This window comes from Indicator indicator, chromosome 1 (assembly GCF_027791375.1).
Source record: "Indicator indicator isolate 239-I01 chromosome 1, UM_Iind_1.1, whole genome shotgun sequence".
NCBI classification, from domain to species: domain Eukaryota; kingdom Metazoa; phylum Chordata; class Aves; order Piciformes; family Indicatoridae; genus Indicator; species Indicator indicator.
In genome coordinates this window covers 116,191,040-116,211,464 of record NC_072010.1, presented here as the reverse complement: position 1 = coordinate 116,211,464, position 20,425 = coordinate 116,191,040, and the positions used below count along the sequence as shown (strand labels likewise).

Here is a 20,425-nt window from a genome sequence, read left to right as displayed (position 1 = left end):
TAGATTAGTGCTGATGGCAGCAGTGTGCATATCTGTAACATGGAAAGCACCATTATCTCTATATATACAGAGGACAGATAAAGATATTATGCACAGATATATGTATGTATAGAGAGATCGATACAGACAAACCTATAATTTTGTCAAATTTTGACAAGTTTTGACCAATAGAACTTAAACAATATCCGTAGCATACTCCAGAGAAACTCGCAGAGAACACCAGAGGAGAGAGAACTGGATTAATTTGGAAACCTCAAAAATCTTAGAATCATAGAATCATAAAATCAGTCAGGGTTGGAAGGGACCACAAGGATCATCCAGTTCCAACCCCCCCTGCCATGGGCAGGGACACCTCACACTAGATCATGTTGGCCAGAGCCTCATCCAGCCTGGCCTTAAACACCTCCAGGGATGGGGCCTCAACCACCTCTCTGGACAACCCATTCCAGGCTCTCACCACTCTCATGGGGAAGAACTTCTTCCTCACGTCCAGCCTGAATCTCCCCACTTCCAGCTTTATTCCATTCCCCCTAGTCCTATCACTACCTGATAGCCTAAAAAGTCCCTCCCCAGCTTTCTTGTAGGCCCCTTTCAGATACTGGAAGGCCACAATAAGGTCACCTCAGAGTCTTCTTTTCTCCAGACTGAACAGCCCCAACTCTTTCAGTCTGTCCTCACAGGAGAGGTGCTCCAGCCCTCTGATCATCCTGGTGGCCCTTCTCTGGACACCTTCCAGCATGTCCAGATCCCTCTTGTAATAGGGGCTCCAGAACTGGATGCAGTACTCCAGGTGGGGTCTCACCAGAGCTGAGTAGAGGGGGAGAATCACCTCCCTTGACCTGCTGGCCACACTTCTCCTGATGCAGCCCAGGCTCTGGTTGGCTTTCTGGGCTGCAAGTGCACATTGACAGCTCATGTTGAGCTTCTCGTCCACCAGCACCCCTAAGTCCCTCTCTTCAGGGCTGCTTTCTAGCCAGTCCCTGCCCAGCCTGTATTTGTGCTTGGGATTGCCTCGACCCAGATGCAGGACCCTGCACTTGGTCTTCTTGAACCTCATGAGTTGGCTTGTGCCCACCTCTCCAGAAGGAACATGATGCTATGCATCTCTTGAGTATGAACAGCAGTTTGCCCTTTCCTTCCAAAATTCTCCTATATATATATATATATATATATATATATATATATATATATATAAAATTATATGTGTATGTTTCTAATATATATATGAAGAGATGTAAAGGATACACGCACTTAATATGGCATCCAAATCATCTTGATATATTTCTAAATGCCTTCACTTCTCTTTAAGACATCCTGAGAGAATGTCTTATGCATATATAGTACAGGTTTAGTTTGCTTATTTACAGTTTTCTAGATTATTTTGCCAGTAAAGAGCTAGCATATTTAGCTCAGTTATTTGCATCAGTAATTTGATTAAAGATAATTGGAGGATGAAGATATGCACTGCCTAAAATATCCTTGGGACTGTGGCTTTGTTACCAGAAATCTTTTGACACAGAGGAAGATAAAAAGAAGAGCTTATGGTTTAGGATCATTGGAGATAAAATATGAAGAGCAAAAAATCAGCTTTGGAGGAAGGGGAAATATTTAGCTGTGAGGCATTGCTATGGCAATAAGGAATCTGTGTGGAAGATTATGTGAGAGGAAGGGAAGGATAAGCAAGGATAAAGCTGTATCTGAGGAATAAAGTCATCTTTCTTCACATGTTTTTATGCTGCTCATATTAAGAAATTTTGTTGGAAAAAACTTGAGCTTCATGAACTAGCCTCTGTTTTTCTAAAAAGTAAGCAAGATAGTCAAGGTGTCTGGTTTGGCACTGTGATCCATCAGGGAACTCTTGGTAGACAACCATTTTGGAGACATGAGACAGGAGAGAAACCTCTTGAGGGATGCTCCTTGAGATCTGTGGGATTTAAATTCAAATCCAGATGCCCTGCTTTCTGTGGCTGCACACTCGATGTTCCTACTCTTGAAGCAGGAGGAGAGTATATATGCCAGTAGAAAGCTCACCTACTGCAAATGCCCATGAGCATTCATGGCCCACCTGGGGCTATGGGCACCCTAGGAGCAGAGGTACCTTGTGGGAAGGCACACAGCAACCTTCAGCTCATGGGTGGGCTGTGAACATCCTCTCTTCATCAGCAGAGAAATTCAAAGTAGGGGATAATGATGGGAAGGAGGACGACAGCTGTAACAAAAAAACATTTAGGTGACTTGAGAGGTTGGCATGATTTAATCAGGGAATTAAAAAGAGGTTGAAGGAGCAAAACTTTGCTGCAGGAGTGAGGGAATATGTGAGAACCTGAGGAGGTTGCAGCAGGATGAGGAGAAAGAGAGATGAAGGGGACTGGAGCATGTCACATGAAGGGGAAAAGAGAATGATGTTGAGAGTTGCAGCAAATAAAGTGTCACGTGGGAAGTGTGAGAGATTATGGAAGGAAGGTTGGTGATGGCTTGAGCTAATGATGGTAACATGGACTCCTGCATAGCCTGCCACTTGTCTGAATCGGGTCCCTTAGTGATAAACAAAATGCATAAAAGGATAGATTTGTCTATTTCAAGTGTTGCAGATGAGTGCAACAGGTTCCTGTGCACAGAATCACAGAATTGCCAGGGTTGGAAGGGACCTCAAGGATCATCTAGTTCCAATCCCCCTGTCACAAGAAGGGACACCTCACACTAGATCAGGCTGTTCAAAGTCACATCCAGTCTGGTTTTAAAAACGTCCAGGTATGGGGGATTCTACCAGCCTCCCTGGGCAACTTGTTCCAGTGTCTCACCTCCCTTATGATGAAGAACTTCCTCCTAATGTCTAATCTAAATCTACTCTCCTCTAGCTTGGATCCATTCCCCCTAGTCATATCACTACCTGACACCCTAAGAAGTCCCTCACCAGCTTTCTTATAGGCCCCTCTCAGATATCAGAAGGCCACAATAAGGTTTCCTCACAACCTTCTCCAGATTGAATGACCCCAGCTCTCTCAGTCTGTCCTCATAGGAGAGGTGCTCTGATCATCCTGGTGGCCCTTCTCTGGACACATTCCAGCATGTCCATATCCTTCTTGTAATAGGGGTTCCAGAACTGGACAAAGTACTCCAGGTAGGGTCTCATGAGAGCAGCGTAGAGGAGAAGAATCACCTCTCTTGACCTGCTGGCCACACTTCTCTTGATGCAACTGCAGCTGCATAGGCCTAGTATGTTAGCTTCTGTGTTTGGAAGCAGCAAGTAGATGGCCACAAAGAGTGACTTACTGAGAGTAACCTCCTTGTGAGTATTAATACTTGGGCAGGTGCCAGATAAAACCGATTCTGATTATTTTGATTCTCTGGAAGATTGAATCAGACTTGTCCTATTTTTCTATTCTGATTATTCATTGTTTCTTTTCTTTCAATGCTCCTCTTCAACAAAGTTGATTGGTCCCTAATATCCAAGCAGTTAAACAAGACACACTTCATCACTAATGTACATCAGTGCCTAAAAAGCCTCATGTCTCACACAAGACTTTTCTAAGAATTCTTTCTGCAATTAGGCCCTATTCATAGCTAACCCACAGCTCCACAGACCTGCTAATTTTCAAAATCAGTTTGTTTTGGTTCACAAAGCCTTTGAACAGGAAGGACTACATCCTGACATACTGTCATATGCAAGCATCAACAGCTCTGGCATGTGAAAAGGTCATGCCACTAAGCATTAATATTCCAGAATAGCAATTATAATAATTCATTTAAATAAGGAATTTTTTTTTTTTAAATTTTTTTTTTTTTTTTTTGCTGTTTGGTAGCAACCTATGCAGGAGGAAACACTGGGAAGGCTTCAAATCAGTGTCATCTTCTTAAAATAGAGAGTCAGAGAAATCCAGATGGAATGACTGGTTCTCAAAAGAAGCAGCAAGTGTTCATGCATGCAAACAAGGAGAGTGAGGCTATTGCAGGGGAGCAGGGGGGGTGACACGGCTTTCCCCTGGCTTGGCTCAAAGTGAGCACTGCCGAGTTCCTCTCAGTGACTGCTTTGCTGTTTCTAAGTTACTGGCAGTCCTCCATGCAGGACACTCACAGGTGGTCCTGGTACCGAATTGCGGGTGGCCCTGGTACCGAATTGCGGGTGGCCCTGGTACCGAATTGCGGGTGGTTCTGGTACTGAATTGCGGGTGGTCCTGGTACTGAATTGCGGGTGGTCCTGGTACCGAATTGCGGGTGGCCCTGGTACCGAATTGCGGGTGGTTCTGGTACCGAATTGCGGGTGGTCCCGGTACCGAATTGCAGGTGGTCCTGGTACTGAATTACAGGTGGTCCCAGTACCGAATTACGGGTGGTCCCGGTACTGAATTACGGGTGGTCCTGGTACTGAATTGCAGGTGGTCCTGGTACTGAATTACAGGTGGTCCCGGTACCGAATTGCGGATGGTCCTGGTACTGAATTGTGGGTGGTCCCGGTACTGAATTACAGGTGGTCCCGGTACTGAATTGCGGGTGGACCCGGTACTGAATTACAGGTGGTCCTGGTACTGAATTGCGGGTGGTCCTGGTACTGAATTACGGGTGGTCCTGGTACTGAATTATGGGTGGTCCTGGTACCGAATTACGGGTGGTTCCGATACCGAATTGCGGGTGGTCCTGGTACCGAATTGTGGGTGGTCCCGGTACTGAATTGCGGGTGGTCCCGGTACTGAATTACAGGTGGTCCTGGTACTGAATTGCGGGTGGTCCCGGTACTGAATTACGGGTGGTCCCGGTACTGAATTATGGGTGGTCCTGGTACCGAATTACGGGTGGTTCCAATACCGAATTGCGGGTGGTCCTGGTACTGAATTACGGGTGGTCCTGGTACCGAATTGTGGGTGGTCCCGGTACTGAATTGCGGGTGGTCCCGGTACTGAATTGCGGGTGGTTCCGGTACTGAATTGCGGGTGGTCCTGGTACCGAATTACAGGCACAGACGGTGCTCTGAATTTCCCTGGCACTTACAGGGCTGCCGAGCAGCATGAGTGGGTGGCTCCTCTTCTCCTGCAACTGCAGGGTCACGCAGGAGGTGGCCGAGTGCAATTCCTGCTTTGACCTGGTACCGAAGGGTTGTGGCTTGCCAGTCTGCAGCTCGTGGCTGTAGCAGACGTTTGGACTTGCTGAGGTTCAAGCTAGCTCTCCCCCCTCGACTGGGTTAAAGCTTACCCTCAGGGGTTCAGTCCCTTTTGTGGCAGATACAACGTTAGGCTATGGTGAAGCGAAGCAAAGGACTCTTCGCGGGCTTCCGGGTAAACTGAGGCACAGTGGCACTTCCCGGGCTGCTGGCTTCTCTCCAGAGGCCAGCAGTATGTGTGCACATGAACAGAGCTTAATAGAAGCAATAGCAAAAGCTTAGTAGCAAGAGCTTAAACAAAGAGCAAAGAGCTGAGGCAAAGAGCAAAGAGTGACTTGTTTACCATTTGGGGTATACTTATACATTATTTAAGCCTTGAATTGGACCAATGGTCAACCGTGATAAGACCTTTTCAGGAAGCATGTGGCTAGAATTATGCCCAAAGGAGCACAGGCAGAGCATGAGCATCCCACACGGTGGGTGCATGGTCTTGTTTACCCCAAAGAAGGCAGGTTGGGTTATTTACTAGGGACAGCTGGCATCTTGGCCTTTGTTTACTTGGCTCTGGGCTAAGTACCTGCTCCAGAAAGGAGGGGAAAAGGGGAGGATGTGACCAAAACATGTTGGGACAAGTTTTGGCAATATCTGGGGCATAATTCTGGGCACAGGTTGCCTTCATGACAATTGCAGGAGGCAGCCTTGTAGTACAAGAGCTCAGAGACAAGACTCTTTACTTGCCACCTCATATGCTTCAAAAGGAGCGGACAGATTCATTCAAAAGAGAGGAGTTCTGTGTGCTGTCAAGGGCTTTCCAGCTTCTCCCAAGCAGGAAGAGGGTCAGAACTCATGGGCTTTGATCCTTCCTACTCACAAATGCCCAGATGCTATTCCTTCATGGACAAACCATATGAAAGGTCACTGAGGTCACCAAATGACCACCCTGTTGCAAAAATGTCATATTTTGAAAGGTTTGCAGTAAAACACTCTGATATTTTCTTTTCTTATTATTTCCAGGTTTTTTTTTATCCAAAATGTGAAATGAGTTGGGTTTTAATCCTATTCTTGCTAGCAAGAGAGTAACTTTTTCAACATAAACATTTTTTGAAGTTCTGAATGATTAATGAAGTTGACAATTATGTCCAAACTGTTCTGCAAATACCTTCTAAATACAATGAAAATTCAAATCTAGCTAGATTTATTGTCAGTTTAATTATACTTTTGGTTCAGTACAGCTTAACTCTGCACTCAGCACATACATGGACTGTAATCTCTTTGGTGCAGACCCTTTCTTTTAATTTTGTGCAGCTCCTGGCTTAACTTAGCCCTCATTTTGGTAGGTCTTTACTGCCATACAAAACGGTGAACCACATACTTGTCAGCAAATAAAACATTAACTCATTAGAAGGAATATGAAGTTTTTATCAGTTCTGTATTGGCTGCATATACAAAGGTGGTGAGACACTGGAACAGGTTGCCCAGGGAGTTGGTAGAAGCCCCCTGCCTGGAGGTTTTTAAGGCCAGGCTGGATGTGGCTCTGAGCAACCTGATCTAGTGGGAGGTGTCCCTGCCCACGGCAGGGGGGTTGGAACTAGGTGATACTTGACGTCCCTTCCAATCCTAACAATTCTATGATTCTATGATTAAATGTTTATTACTTACAGTATCTTTATGTACTCTGATTATTTTAATTACAAATTATCTTGTGAGTAGTAGAAAAAGCACAGCCAAGCTTCCTTTGAATTCACATCTTCTTGTTTCTATAGCCCCACTGTCCAGTCCTGCCTCCTCCATGCTATGTTCCTTTTGAGGGTCATCTTCAACCCTGAGAAAATTTTCCACAGGAATAAAAGTTAAATAATTTCTTACAGTTTTGGCCATCTGGTCAAATATCAACAAGCTAAATGAGACCCAGGCTGAAGGGACAGTGCTGTATCATCAGATTAGTCAACTCACTGAAGAATTACTTTTGTTTTGCTTTGACTGTTTCCAGTTCCAGCTATGATAACTTCCTATCCAAATACAGTCAGCTCGCTGAGGAATGACTTTTTATTTGTTTGTTTGTTTTGTCTGTTTTCAGTTCCAGCTATGATAACTTCCTATCCAAATACCACCTTGGCAACGCAAGGTCAAAAGAAGGAAATGAGCTGCACAGCACATGGAGAGAAACCCATCATAGTCCGCTGGGAAAAAGAAGACAGAATCATTAACCCCGAAATGTCCCGTTACCTTGTTTCCACCAAGGAAGTTGGGGATGAAGTAATCTCTACTCTGCAGGTAAGGAAACAAAGTGACCCACAACTCATCTACATGTCTGAGAGTGTTGCTTGCTTTGGTGTTGCTAGATACACACATCTATCTCTGCCTTACAAGTTCAGAGCCCCACCACTTGCTCCACTCATGGTGTAGATCTGGAGACCTGCCAGCAAGAGAAAGTACAGGAAACTTCTGCATCCCACCCCCAGAAAAATCAGTCTTCATATTCCCAGGAACCACAGGCAACAAGAGAGTGAGCCTGGCCTGGCATGTGTGCCTCTTATCCTTTCTGTCTCAGGAGCAATGCGGCTAATGCCTTAGCCTGTCCTTCCTGGAGTGGCATAGCTCAGTTTTGAGTACACTGTTGCTAACATTCTTAGCTCTAATGTGTTTCAGGCCTACCTTCATCAAAATTATTAAGCTGTTTTGAGATAAAAATGCTGCCTTTCTAAACAACCTTTCCTCCTTCCCTTTCACTTTGTGGGGCTTGGGAGATCCTTTTACAAAGTCAAGTTAGTCGTCAGTGAGATGAAAGGAAAAGGCACATGTAGATACATCTATTGCTGCCAGTAATATTTGGCACCTCTTGTATACAGAAGCAGAAGTTACCAAGCCACCTACCAAATGGTCAGTGTCTGTACCTTCAGTTCTGATTCTGTGACAAGCAGCTGTCTGGCAGTGTGAAGCTATGTGTCTGGACTCACCTGATGAATCAATATGTAGGAGTCCCTCAACTCCTAAGTGGCTGACTTAGGTTAGACTGAGGGATTAGATGAATGGCACTGCTGCTTCAGAGATTCAGGTTTCCCCAGGATGCCATGGAAACACAGGAAACTGGATACTTTGGTGTCACCTATAATTGGTGGGGCTATGTTTTTGCCCTCAATATGCCAGAACAGCTTTTTCCACTCAAATTTAAAATTTACCAACATAAGCAAGTTGTCAGTTCAATCCATTAGATTTTAACATGTGCCTTTATGAAATAGAAAATATTAAAAAAAAACATACAGATTCTCAGTCAAAAAAAATCTTAATTTTCCATTTTCTCCATCATATTCTTAAAGTCACTTTTGCCAGACTCAACGAAATAATTCCCTAGCTCTCTGGTGGTTTTCTATATTCTAGTGTAGCACTTAAGGTATACCTCTTTCTTTATTAGCCAAAAATTGTGTTGGATGATATCCACTACAAATCTGATTTTTTTCTCTATGAGGGAGGTTTGTCATTAATTTCTATGATGAACATCAAGTTTTATGCATGACTTTGTTCATATTAGTGTATTTGTGTTTCAAATAATATTTAATTATAGGACAGACCCCTTGACTTCTCTGCTGTCACTCATCTTACTGACTTTAATAAGATAATGACTGGATGCACAACAATATTTCTTTTTGGAAGGCTGCAGACCTTGGAGAATTCTCTTCTGAAGCACTTGTGTATGGTACTAGCAGTCCACATCCATATGTATGTTTTATAGAAAGCCTTTTTCTTCTGAGAAATAAAGTGCCCTTAAATAGAAAATGTCAGGATTAAAGCTGTCTCTGAAGCTTCTAACTCAGTGCTTTTGTATGTGTGCATGATGTGTTATACTCAGCTTTTATTTTTTCTGCAGGACCCCTGCCTCAGTCAGGCATGACTTGGATTTTCTCTAGAGTTGAATTAGGGCTGAGTAATGAAAGACACTGTGTAATGCAAGGCTGATCATTGAAACCAAACTTTTCACAGGTGGCCAATAATTGTGTGTTCTTTGTTTTCTAGGTACTTGCCTTGAGCCCTTGGGGTCTGATTTGCAGAACTACTAAGCTCTCATAGCTGCAGATTAACTCAATGGAAGCTGTTATGAACACATGAAATGCTATTTATTGCTAAGGACTCTGAATGAGAAAAAGAAGGCCCTAGATGTATCAAATTGGGCTCTGAAAAATTTTGTTTTCCTATCATAAAGCTTAGCCACATGTGCTACTTAACACAGTGTGACAAGTTACCACATCCCAGATGATAACTCCCCAATATCTTTGTAGTGACTGGGAAATTAATGAATTTATCTTAAGCAGCGAATGAGAATTGTGCTCATATTACCTTGGCTTTGCTGAGGAATAAGTAGAATGTGGAGTTACCATGGCTTAGCTAATATGTGGCAACTTGTCAAGCATCCACAAACATTACCAGGTGTCTGATTCCTTAATTCCCCACACAAAATGGTGGTAATACTCTTCATGATGTCAGGGTTTATGAAAATAAATTCACCCATGTTTCTGAAATAGGTATTGTATAGGTGAACACCACAGAAAAAGCTATGAGAATATGATTAAGTCTGTCTTCAGGGCACAGTTTGAATTGTGTGCAGTAAATAAAGTGTGGAGCAACACACTGAACAATGAGAAAAAAGATGTTACTTAGAATATCTGCTCTTTAAAAAAAAATCCTTTCCCTATTGTATGTTGAATGAAGCAGTGGTCCTGTAGAAAAACTTCTTGATGATCATGATGTAAAGATTGTGTATAACTTTATATGCTATTAAATAAAAATTGAAGAGAAAGACCACCCAAAATTTTATTAAGAGGCACCATACTGAATACTACAAGGTTCACCAACTCTGTTTAAACCTTTATTTCTTCCACACAGACTTCAGCCACTTGAGTTATTTTCAGAAATAACTGGAAAAATTTGGAGGCAGCAGGAGGCATCATTTTGTACAGAAAATTTCAGCCAACTCTTAAATACTTGGCAAACTTATGGGTAACTGGAAACAAGACTCCTAATGAGATGTGATAGGAATAGGTGGTGCTTCAGCTCCTGACTACATATGTAGAGCTGATAGCCTACTTTCTCAGGATGTGTCTCAGTATCTGGGATGCTTTTCTATGCATATGTGTGTATGTATGTATGTGTATAACAGGAAATATCTCTTTATTGCTGTCAAGTAAAACATTTGTAGATTTTTTTTTCTTGCACCACACAGAAAATCTGTTGGTTGATTTTCTCAGTGTGCTGTTAAATCAAACACTTCTTTTCAAACCACCTATAGATTTTGCCAACTGTGCGTGAAGATTCTGGCTTCTTCTCCTGCCATGCCATCAATTCTTATGGGGAGGATCGTGGAATAATTCAGCTCACTGTGCAAGGTAGGAAGAGGACAACATAAGGAAAAAAACACAGCTATTGTAGTACAGTAAGTGTATGCCATCCTCAGAAATCTGTTGGGGGAGGGAAACTCTGATTCCTAATCAAATGTATTCCTCATTGTCAAAGAAATGAGGAGCTGCATTAAATGCTCAGTCTTTCATTTCCAGAATTACACATTAAATCAAAACAAAGGATAAGCTCAAGTCTTTCTAGATGTGTACAAATTAATAGAGAGGGTTTTTTTCTTAAATACACTAGCTGATAAACTACTAAAGATACTTAAAGCTATCATCCTCAGTAGGGAGAGTGGATATGGGGGGGTGTTACTTTTTGGGAGGAGAAGTTGCATTTGTTTTTAAAGAACAAATGTGCTTAACACCTGAGTCTGAAATTAAGTGATCTGACTTTTGTCTCTATAGAAATGTTAAACCTACTGTGGATCCTTAAACAAAATATTTCAAGTTTAATCAGTCAAAATAAATTGTAATCAGTTTGCATTTTTGCAGCCTCTGGGAACCTATGATGCCTGGGGCTGGGGTTCTCGTCCTGTAGGGTTTCACTCAGGCGGAGAGCAAGTCCTAGAGTGGCTGAAGTGACAGTATTTGAGATGCAGAGCATGGGCAGGACTTGGCCACTGGCCACTTCATTTTTCTGTGTGATGCTTGTTCCTTTGCTTGTATGCCTTTGAGCATGCACACAACAAATTTCTAGAACTTGCAGATTTTTTTTCTCCCTCCTCTTGAATTTAAGTAACAGAAGATTTCAGTGAATGCCTAAGGCAGCCCTTTAGAAAAATTCAGGTGGAGTTTGTGGACAGGTTCTCACTTACACCACTGCTCATTTAAATGTCTGTGACAATGCAAAGGGGCACCAGGATGGGTACAAATGCTATTTATTCATATCCTTAACTGCAGAGGCAGAAAGAGATGTTAGTATACTTTGGTAGTGCTTTCAAATTAGCATGTTATTAATTTAAGACTTTTAAACACACTCAAAGAGTTGGACATTTCACTTACACCCTCCACCAAACTTAGCATTTTAAGTGTTCATATTTCTACTGTCACCTTATGTGTAAAAACTGCTGAAGTGTCAGTGAAAATTGGTGTTCAAGGCAAAAACCTTTTCCAGCATCAACAGTCCAATCTGGAGTGCTTTTAAGGAAAAGTACCTCTGTGTTGCATAGGAGATTAAATAGAAGTCAGCATTCAAGGTTACATCAATGACTCCTAGTTGAGAAATGATTTTTCCTCCCTCTGTTGAATGTTCTTCAGCAGGTGATTACTGGCTCAGGGTATGAGTGACCGAAGAAAATCCCACAAGAGCTTACCACCAGTAAGCTATGCCAGTGCCATGCTCACTAATATTACCTTGTTAAGTATACAGGCTTTCTTCTGATGCTAACTCTGTGTGTGTGTTTGCTCAGAGCCCCCAGACCCTCCTGAAATAGAAATCAGAGAGGTGAGAGCACGCAGTATTGCCCTCAGATGGACCATGGGATTCGATGGCAATAGCTTAATCACTGGCTATGATATTGAATGCAAGAACAAGTCAGGTAAGGAATAATTTTCCTCTGAAGTAATCCCCATCTGTAATCATTCATCACTGAATTTGTGTCCTAAAAGATAATTTATACATTGAAACTGCTTGATGGAAATTTTTACCATGGTTTTATTTAATCTTGCAGAGTAAGATTTATCTTCATTTGTTTGTTGTGGGTTGGTGTTTGGTTTGTGGGTGGTTTTTTTTTTTTGTTTTGTTTTGTTTTGTTGGTTGTTTTTGTTTTAGTAAGGACATTAAGTTTAGCAGTTGCTGCTTTTTCATTTTATCAGAGAAACTTACGTGTAAAGGGGACAAATTTTGTTGTAGAACAAGCCATTCTAGGTGATAGCTGGTATGATGGTTTTGCTAGATGATTCTTGGTCTTTTCTCCATTTGTTTTCTTTTTTTAAATTAATTTCCTCTTTTTTCCCTATAGCAAAATTACCTGCTTTTACAAAGTATCTTTTTCTGTGGTACTGATTTTTAGAAGTTATTTGCTGTTTATGAATACAAGCATCTTCCTTGGAAAGATAGCAGTGAAAAGGGTAGTTATGACAATTTCTAGATGAAGAAAGCTGTGTGGTAGTTTGCTGAAGCACCATGCAGAGTTTTCAGTAATTTACTTGAAGTATGATGAAGGATAAGATCAGTAGCACATATTTGCAGGCCAGTACAAGTTGGTACCTCTCTGCGAGGTCACTATGTGGTGAGATCAATGAAAATCTGAGGAGATGAATGAGGTGAATAGTAAAAAAAAATAAAAGCCTTTAAGCCAGGATGGAGTGCTATTCTTGAATGTATTAAGCCCTCAAAATATTCCCTCTCTATTTAAATCTAAACATATTCAAGGTGTGTTGAAACTATGGTTGTGATGTAAGATCACACTTAAAATTAGGCATATTGCTAAGCACTCTGCCTGAGTCATGATTTGAGAAGGGACTGGAAAGAAGATTACATTGGAACAGTGTTTTCATATCTCAAGTGTGATCAAAAAGGTACTGAAAAGTTTTATTTTATTATTGTATGTTGGAGTCTGTTACACTATTTGTAAGGGGACATAGTCTGCTAATAGGAATGGTCTATGTGTGCTAATCAGTGAAACAATCTGTTTTTCAAAGTAACTGTAGTACATTTATAGTCTTTAGTTCTGAGATTTTAAAATGTACTTGTTCATAGAATTCTGAAGTATTCTTCATTTAGCTACATGGTGTTTTCCCCTTTTGTTTTACTTAGAGAAAACTGTTGTGATGCTTTCATTGCTAGAAAAATTATTTTCAAGAGTGTGAAATAATCAATTATCATTGTTGCATTGGCTTTGCAAATGAAATTGATATCATACAGGTGATCATGGTACCTGAAAGATTGAGTGAAAATTCCCCACTGAGATTGTGGTCAGGAATCAGAGCTTCAAGATGTAGACTAGGCAAGGATGTCTTCAAGAAATACACACACCTAAAACTTTCTGAGCTTTGTTTTCTTTTTGATTCTTTTCTTTCCAACCACCCACTTGCTCCAGAACAGCTTTTGAAAGTCATGCTTGCTTGATAGGCTCCTTTCTCACCCTATCACTTCACTTGTGTTTCTGATTCATGTAACTCACAAGACCTTCTAGGAAGCCTGAGCTGTTCGAGTTTTAGTGTCTTGGTTGGTTTGGTTTGGTTATGTTTTGGGGTTTTTGTTGTTGTTGTTGTTGGGGGGGGGGGGGTGTGTTGTGGTTTTGGTTTGGGAGGTTTTTTTGACAGAAGCAGTGGTGAAAAAAGACTTCAGAGCTCTAAAACATCTTTGTTAGACTCAGTTCAGTGTTTTCAACTGATAATTCAGAATTCAGGCAAAGATTAAGTAGTAATCACTGTGAAAAATTATGTTGCTGTAATACAGCATGGTAAATCAATAACAGGACAGCAAATGAAGCTTCATCAGGTTGGATGAAAACATCAGGGCACAATATTGTGATAAAGGTTAGAAAATTGAAAGAAAAAATAGTGAGCTGTTTAATACATTTTGGAGAAAATATTTCTTTGTCTATACATGAAGACCAATATTGGAAGTCTCATCCAAAAAAAGAACAGATTATCTTCATCTCACTGCAAGCAACAGAAACTTTGGTTTTTAGAATCTGAGGCTTAATATTTGGAGAAGCTAGGATCAGGTTGCTGAATTCTGGTCATTAATTAAATATTGGTCATCAGTGATGGTCATAAATTAAACCATCCAGAAGATGGAACATCAAAAATGGTTACAGAAAGCTGAGGAAAGTTATAAGAAAGAAGGAATTAAGAAAATTTCTCATAGTTTCAGGGCACTAGAGAGGCAGAAGAAAGTTTACATAAAACATTCACAATCCAGATGGTAAGCTCAGAGAACATTTTGCCAAGCCCAGAGAAAAGCTGTAAACTGCACAGTTGTGTTTAGTGAGAATTTTCCACCTATGTTGCTTACCCTCAAGACTCAGAAATGCATTTACAGCAGAATGCATCATCTAGACTTCTCAAGAAGTCAGTTTCACAGAATATGCAGGTCACTTCACCACATAATGTTGCCTTCTTGTATCCTATCCACCCCTGCCATGCTGTCAGACAAAAAACCAATACATTAGTTATTGTCCAGAAAGAGCATGGGGCCCTTGATCTGTGAATATGAGCTTGGAGTACTCATGGACTACGGTCCCAGGATCCATGCCTGTCACACAGTAGTATTTGTAGCAGTCACCATGCAGGAGCATGCAGAATTGTTTCTGTGGCACTCAGATCACTGATAAAAAGACATCAGGCTTTTCTATCACAGACATGCAAAAATATTTGAAGATAGGAACAGGTATGTAGGTCCTTCAAGGGCTGGAACACTTGCCCTATAATGAAAGGCTGAGAGAGCTGGGGGTTGTTCAACCTGGAAAACAGAAGGCTTCAGGGAGACCTTAATGCAGCCTGTCAGTACTTAAAGGAGGCCTATAAGAAAGATGGAAACAGGGTTTCTTAGTAGAACCTGTTGCAATAGGACAAGGGGTAATGGCTTTAAACTAACAGATTTAAACTATATATCAGGATTTTTTTTTTTTTTTTTTTTAATGTGGTGAAACTTTGAAACAGGTTGCTCAGGGAGGCAGTGAATGCCTCATCCCTGGAAACATTCAAGCTCTGAGCAGCCTGATCTAGTTAAAGAGCCCCTTGCTCCCTGCAGGAGAGCTGGACTAGATGACCTTTAAAGGTCCCTTCCAACCCACATCGCTATATGATTCCACGAATGTTTGCATCTCCTTGTCCTTTTTAATTTTTCTGTCGTTAGGGGAAGCTGAGGGACAAGACCAGCATCAGTTCCCCCTAAGTCCTGATCTGAAGAGAAAGAACCTTCGAGCTGCCTTGTGCTCACATGTGAACTGAATAGATCCTCCCGCAGGCAGTTGCCTTCCCAGAGCTGGACGATTTCCTCCGAACTTGCGACGTGAGCAGCGGGGCGGACAGCCGAGCGCTGGCTGGGAGCGGTACCGGCAGCGGCCACCGGATGGCAGCGCCGGCCCTGGCTAGGGAGCGGGCCGTCGCTTCCCGAAATAGGCCTGGAAGAAGCAACACAAGGGCCCCAGTCTTCCACAGAATAATGCTAAGGCTTTAGGCTTTCTTTTAGAAACAAGTGGGAAGCTGCTGGTTTTAATAAAATAGTAAATTTTTCGTAGGTCCTTTTGATCGAACACTGAGAAATGTCTCAGTGTAACATTTTATGAGTGGATTAAATACTTTAAAAATTCCATACTTTCTTTTAACTTTCTTTTTCTCTTTTTCTTTTTCTTTTTCTTTTTCTTTTTCTTTTTCTTTTTCTTTTTCTTTTTCTTTTTCTTTTTCTTTTTCTTTTTCTTTTTCTTTTTCTTTTTCTTTTTCTTTTTCTTTTTCCTTTTCCTTTTTATTTTCTTTTAACTAGCCCATTGCTGCTTTATTTCTGTGCTTTTTTAGTCTTTCTAGATAAAAGTATATTTAGTCTGGACATCAGGAAGAAATTCTTCACAATGAGAGTAGTGAAATACTGAAACAGGTCACCCAGGTGAAGGCTCCATCCCTGGAGACATTCAAAGTCAAATATGATGGGGCCCTGAGCAACTTAATGTAGTTAAAGGTGTCCCTGCTCACTGCAGTAAGATTGGGCAAGATGACATTCAAGGGTAACTTCCAACTTGATGAATTCTATGATTCTATAATAAGTAGATTTTAGAGTTCTCTAGACCAACAGTAAAAAACAAAAGCTCCAGTAGTCAATCATAATACCTCACTCAATTACTTAGCATGTGTATGTCAGCAAATATTTTTAGCCTTTGCCAGAAGAAAGCAAAAATTTTTCTTATGATTTTTTATTTTTCATATTAACATATTTTTCAAAACTTTAAACAGTTTTGGAGATAAATGGTTTAATTTCTCTCTGAAGTGACTCACTTTGGAGGGATTGCTTTTATTGGTAGTTTTTACCCTTCTAAAAGGAGAATATCTGAATATACTCCTGAAACTCATACATTAGTTCCAAATAAAAACTGAAAACCTACTTTTAAAAGTACAGAAGACTGTGTGTTTTCATCTTCATTTCTTTATAATGTGTAATTATTTAATCTACTAAGAATCACTAGAATTTTTCAATTCTGTTTATTAGATTTCAGCATCTAACATGTACTACAGAGTCCTGCCATTCAGATGTCAACATTTCAAATCTCTTGACCCAACTAACAAACAGTAGAACAGTAAACAGTCTCAAGTTGCACCAGGGGAAGTTTAGAATGGATATTAGGAAAAATGTCTTCACTGAAAGGGTTGTAAGGTACTGGAACAGGCTGCCTAGAGAAGTGGTGCAATCACCATCCCTAGAGGTAGTGTAGATGTGGCATTTAGTGACATGGTTTAGTGGTGGTCTTGGCAGTGTTAGGTTAATGGTTGGACTCGGTGACATTCTGACAATTTGTGCATCTTTTAGCAAGCTCATATAAAAGAGTTTACACAAGATGTGCAAATATTTTGTATCTGAGTGAGCTTTCTATTTTTAAACTAGTCTTTCTTATCTGCTGAGCTTTCTGCAGTCCTGCCTGCAGTGACCCATACTGTAAAACACTTTTGTAATGCCTTCAGTGACATCCCCATGGGATGCTGCAGAGGTTGAAGGAGGAACATTGCCTGCAGTAAGAAAGAAATGAAGGATGACAACTCATTAAAGACATCAAGATGCTTTATACAGATAAATTCTTTTATTTTGTTTGCAGCAGCTGACTGTTTGGATGAAAAGGAGGGGTTACTGTGTTTACCCAATTTCTGTCCTTTTTCCTATTATATTTTTGAAGAATTTATTAAATCATAATAGTATGAATATAATGAATAGTAGATGAATAGTAAGCAGATGAATAGTAAGCGTGAATAGTAACAATGTGCTCCTCCTTTTACAGATATATGCAAATAGCTAAGAGGTTTCTGTGTTCCACTTGTATTTAACTGCTCCTGCATCCAAACATGAGTCAGGGAAACAGCCTCAGTCCCAGAGGATTCTGAACCCCATGTCTAAGCACTCCGAGCTCGTGCTCACTGTTTGGACATATATCCTGGAGTCTGGGATCAAGCTGTCTGCCTCATCTCTGCTAGTCTAAGAGCAGATCCCCATTCTCATTTATTAACTCCTTTACCCAGCAACCAGCCTTCTCACTGGGTGAGGACCCCTTCGGGGCAATAACTTCCATCTTTTTCATCGTTGTTCCAATGTTGCAATGGTAAAAAAACAGTATGTACACACACACACAAGTGGAAAACCTTTGCTGCTCTCACCACACCCTCCAAAAAAAAAAAAAAAAAAAAAAAAAAAAGGCAAAAGAGTAGCTATTTCCTCGGATTTGATGATGACTCTGGGCCCAAGATTGTATTGTTCCCAGCACCATGCTTGGAGCAATCAGGAGAGCTGTCAAAGAAGGTGTTCACTCAATTTGCTTGTCACAGCAGGCAATTTCTGGGTTAATTCAGTAATGGCAGTACCCTACCCTGGGAGATGGTTTAACTGCCTGCTTGTATTAGTGATGCTAATGTCATCTATTGTCTCTCTTATTTTAATCTCTTATTAAATAGACTCTTGGGATTCTGTTCAGAGAACCAAAGATGTTTCCCCTCAGCTAAACCAAGCCACTATCATTGACCTTCATCCTTCCTCAACTTACAACATTCGTATGTATGCCAAGAATCGCATTGGAAAGAGTGAGGCCAGCAATGAGCTCACCATCACTACTGATGAAGCAGGTATGCTCTTCTTTTTTTTTTTTTTTGTAGTGTCTAAATTTTGCTGGGACTCACTGTTCTTTGACATGAGAAATGTTTACTTGAAACCCTATTTATGTCGCTGCAAATCCTACTTATGTTGCTGCAGCTACATCAAAAACAACAACAACAAAAACAAAACCATAACCCAAACAAAACCAAAAACCAAACCTGAATTATTCTCATAAAACATTCTGACTTTTGAAACTTCTTCATGCAGACCTGTAATTAAAGCCATTCAGTGGCATCTAGTGGTGAAAGAAGAGATTGTGATGCAAATTTTCAGCCTGGGGTACTGGAAAAGGCACACCTATAGCTACAGTTAAGCAGCTCAACCAACAATACATTATTTTCAGTTGTTGTTTCTCCTCTGTGGGTCTTGTGTCTTTCCTTAAATTCTCAGATATTAGAGATAATTAATTTAAGCTGCTCCCATTTGAGAACATTAATTTACATGAATCAAATCTTCCTTTAATTATTCCATCCTCTAGCCCACTCACTACTTAGTTTTCTGATCACTGTGTAAGTCAGTTGGTTACCATTAGTTAATGTCATCCTCATGTTCTTTGCTGCCGTGTATTCTTCTACATCATTGCAGGTTTCTGTACCAGGAGGGCTATGTGAGTATTTTCACTTTGATGACCGGAGCCACTCTTCTCTGTACTCAGACTGCTGCCTTCCAGTGCTGCCTAATTTCTATTTCTCAGGACTAGCAGAAGTGGCAATGGATAAAGACAGCAGAATCTTAAGCAGCCTACTATGATCCAAGTCCTGAATGTTATGTGTGACAGCGTAAAAAGACTTATGGGTGAAAAGCAGAGGGCTACAGCTCTCCGTTTACTGAATGGCCATAAATATTTCTACCAGGAATGCCTTGCAAGTATACACAGTGTAAAAAGGTGTTGAGAGTAACTTAAACAGGTTCAACACTCTCAGACCAGTGAAACTGAATGGAGTCATTCTGAAAAGTCTTATGCAGAAAGGAGGTTATCAATTTGTACTTGAAAAAGCATTTTTAACTTGCTAATTTTATTTTTCCTGTTATGCTAAGTCAGCAAAGCTTCCTACTTTGGAGGTTTTGAGAGGAAATAGGGGATGCAAGTATCTGGGTGAGAGTGTCTTGGCAATGAGAACCCTACTTCTTTTTCAAGATTCCTGTTGGTCTAGGGTTTGAACATTTTGTGACTGATTTTCAGTTCAGCTTACATGAATACAACTGTGTAATTCCTACTCATTTTCTCTGTGGGTGAATTTGCTACAATTCAAATGTATCCCCTGTTAGGAATACATGTTTTTGGCTCTGAGGGACTTTATGAGTAAGACAGGACACAAGGGCTCACAGTGCAAAGCAGAAGAGACAGGAGACAACATGAGCTGCATTTCTTTTCTCACCAGGTGTCTTTTTTCATCCTAGTAGAAGGAAAGCCTTCAGTGAACAGCTTTGTTAAAGGTGAATAGTTTGTTTGCAAAATATTCACCATTTGATTAGGGTTGTTCTCTTCCTTTGTTCAATGAAAATGTGAAATCACTAAAGAAAACAGGCTATCCATTCTTCCAGCGAACATCATCTATATCCAGTAGATGCCCATCCTTCCTTGCATATACATCAAAGTAGGAGAGTAGGCCTGCTGGTTCATTCTCTCCCCTTCACCTGTGCTTGGAATTTTTCTTATTTGCCTAGTTTTTCTGGGCTGACAATGAAGTTGTCAGAACCAGCAGCTGGCCTTGAAATAAGTAAAAAAGAAAAGTCTTCCCTGTGAACAGAGCAGAACATTAACATCACATTTTCTTCAGTTCTTTGTAACCGAGTTTCAGAATAATTGATCGTTCTGTCACTGTCTTTTAAAGGGGCCTTCTGTTTAGAGAAAAAGGCTAGCAGTGTGGAATTGTATTCAAGTCACCAATCTAACTAGGGAGCAACTGGAAGAGAGGCGGTCAGGCTTAGGCAGAGTATACGATGTTCGTATCCTGTGTTTTGATTTCATGTGGTGTGCAATGCACAGGAGCATTATTTTTGGATTGCTGTTTACTTCTGTTCTCTGCTTTTACAATAGGAAATGGAGAGCAGCATGGGTGCAGGGAATGAAAGAGAAGGTAATGAAAACGGAGCAAAATAAAGGAAGACAATATAAAAACCGAACAGCTTAAACCA

At 40.9% G+C, this 20,425-nt stretch overlaps 1 protein-coding gene across 2 annotated transcripts in view; it reads left to right on the top strand.

Moving 5' to 3' along the window:
• The window catches only part of DSCAM (DS cell adhesion molecule), a 420,943-nt gene that overhangs the window by 291,121 nt on the left and 109,397 nt on the right, over nucleotides 1-20,425 (top strand). For both annotated transcript variants that reach the window (XM_054400261.1, XM_054400269.1), the window contains exons 11-14: nucleotides 7,173-7,369; nucleotides 10,377-10,473; nucleotides 11,898-12,026; nucleotides 18,088-18,255. In XM_054400261.1, the coding sequence (XP_054256236.1) occupies nucleotides 7,173-7,369; nucleotides 10,377-10,473; nucleotides 11,898-12,026; nucleotides 18,088-18,255 (591 nt within the window). The remainder of the gene's footprint in view (nucleotides 1-7,172; nucleotides 7,370-10,376; nucleotides 10,474-11,897; nucleotides 12,027-18,087; nucleotides 18,256-20,425) is intronic.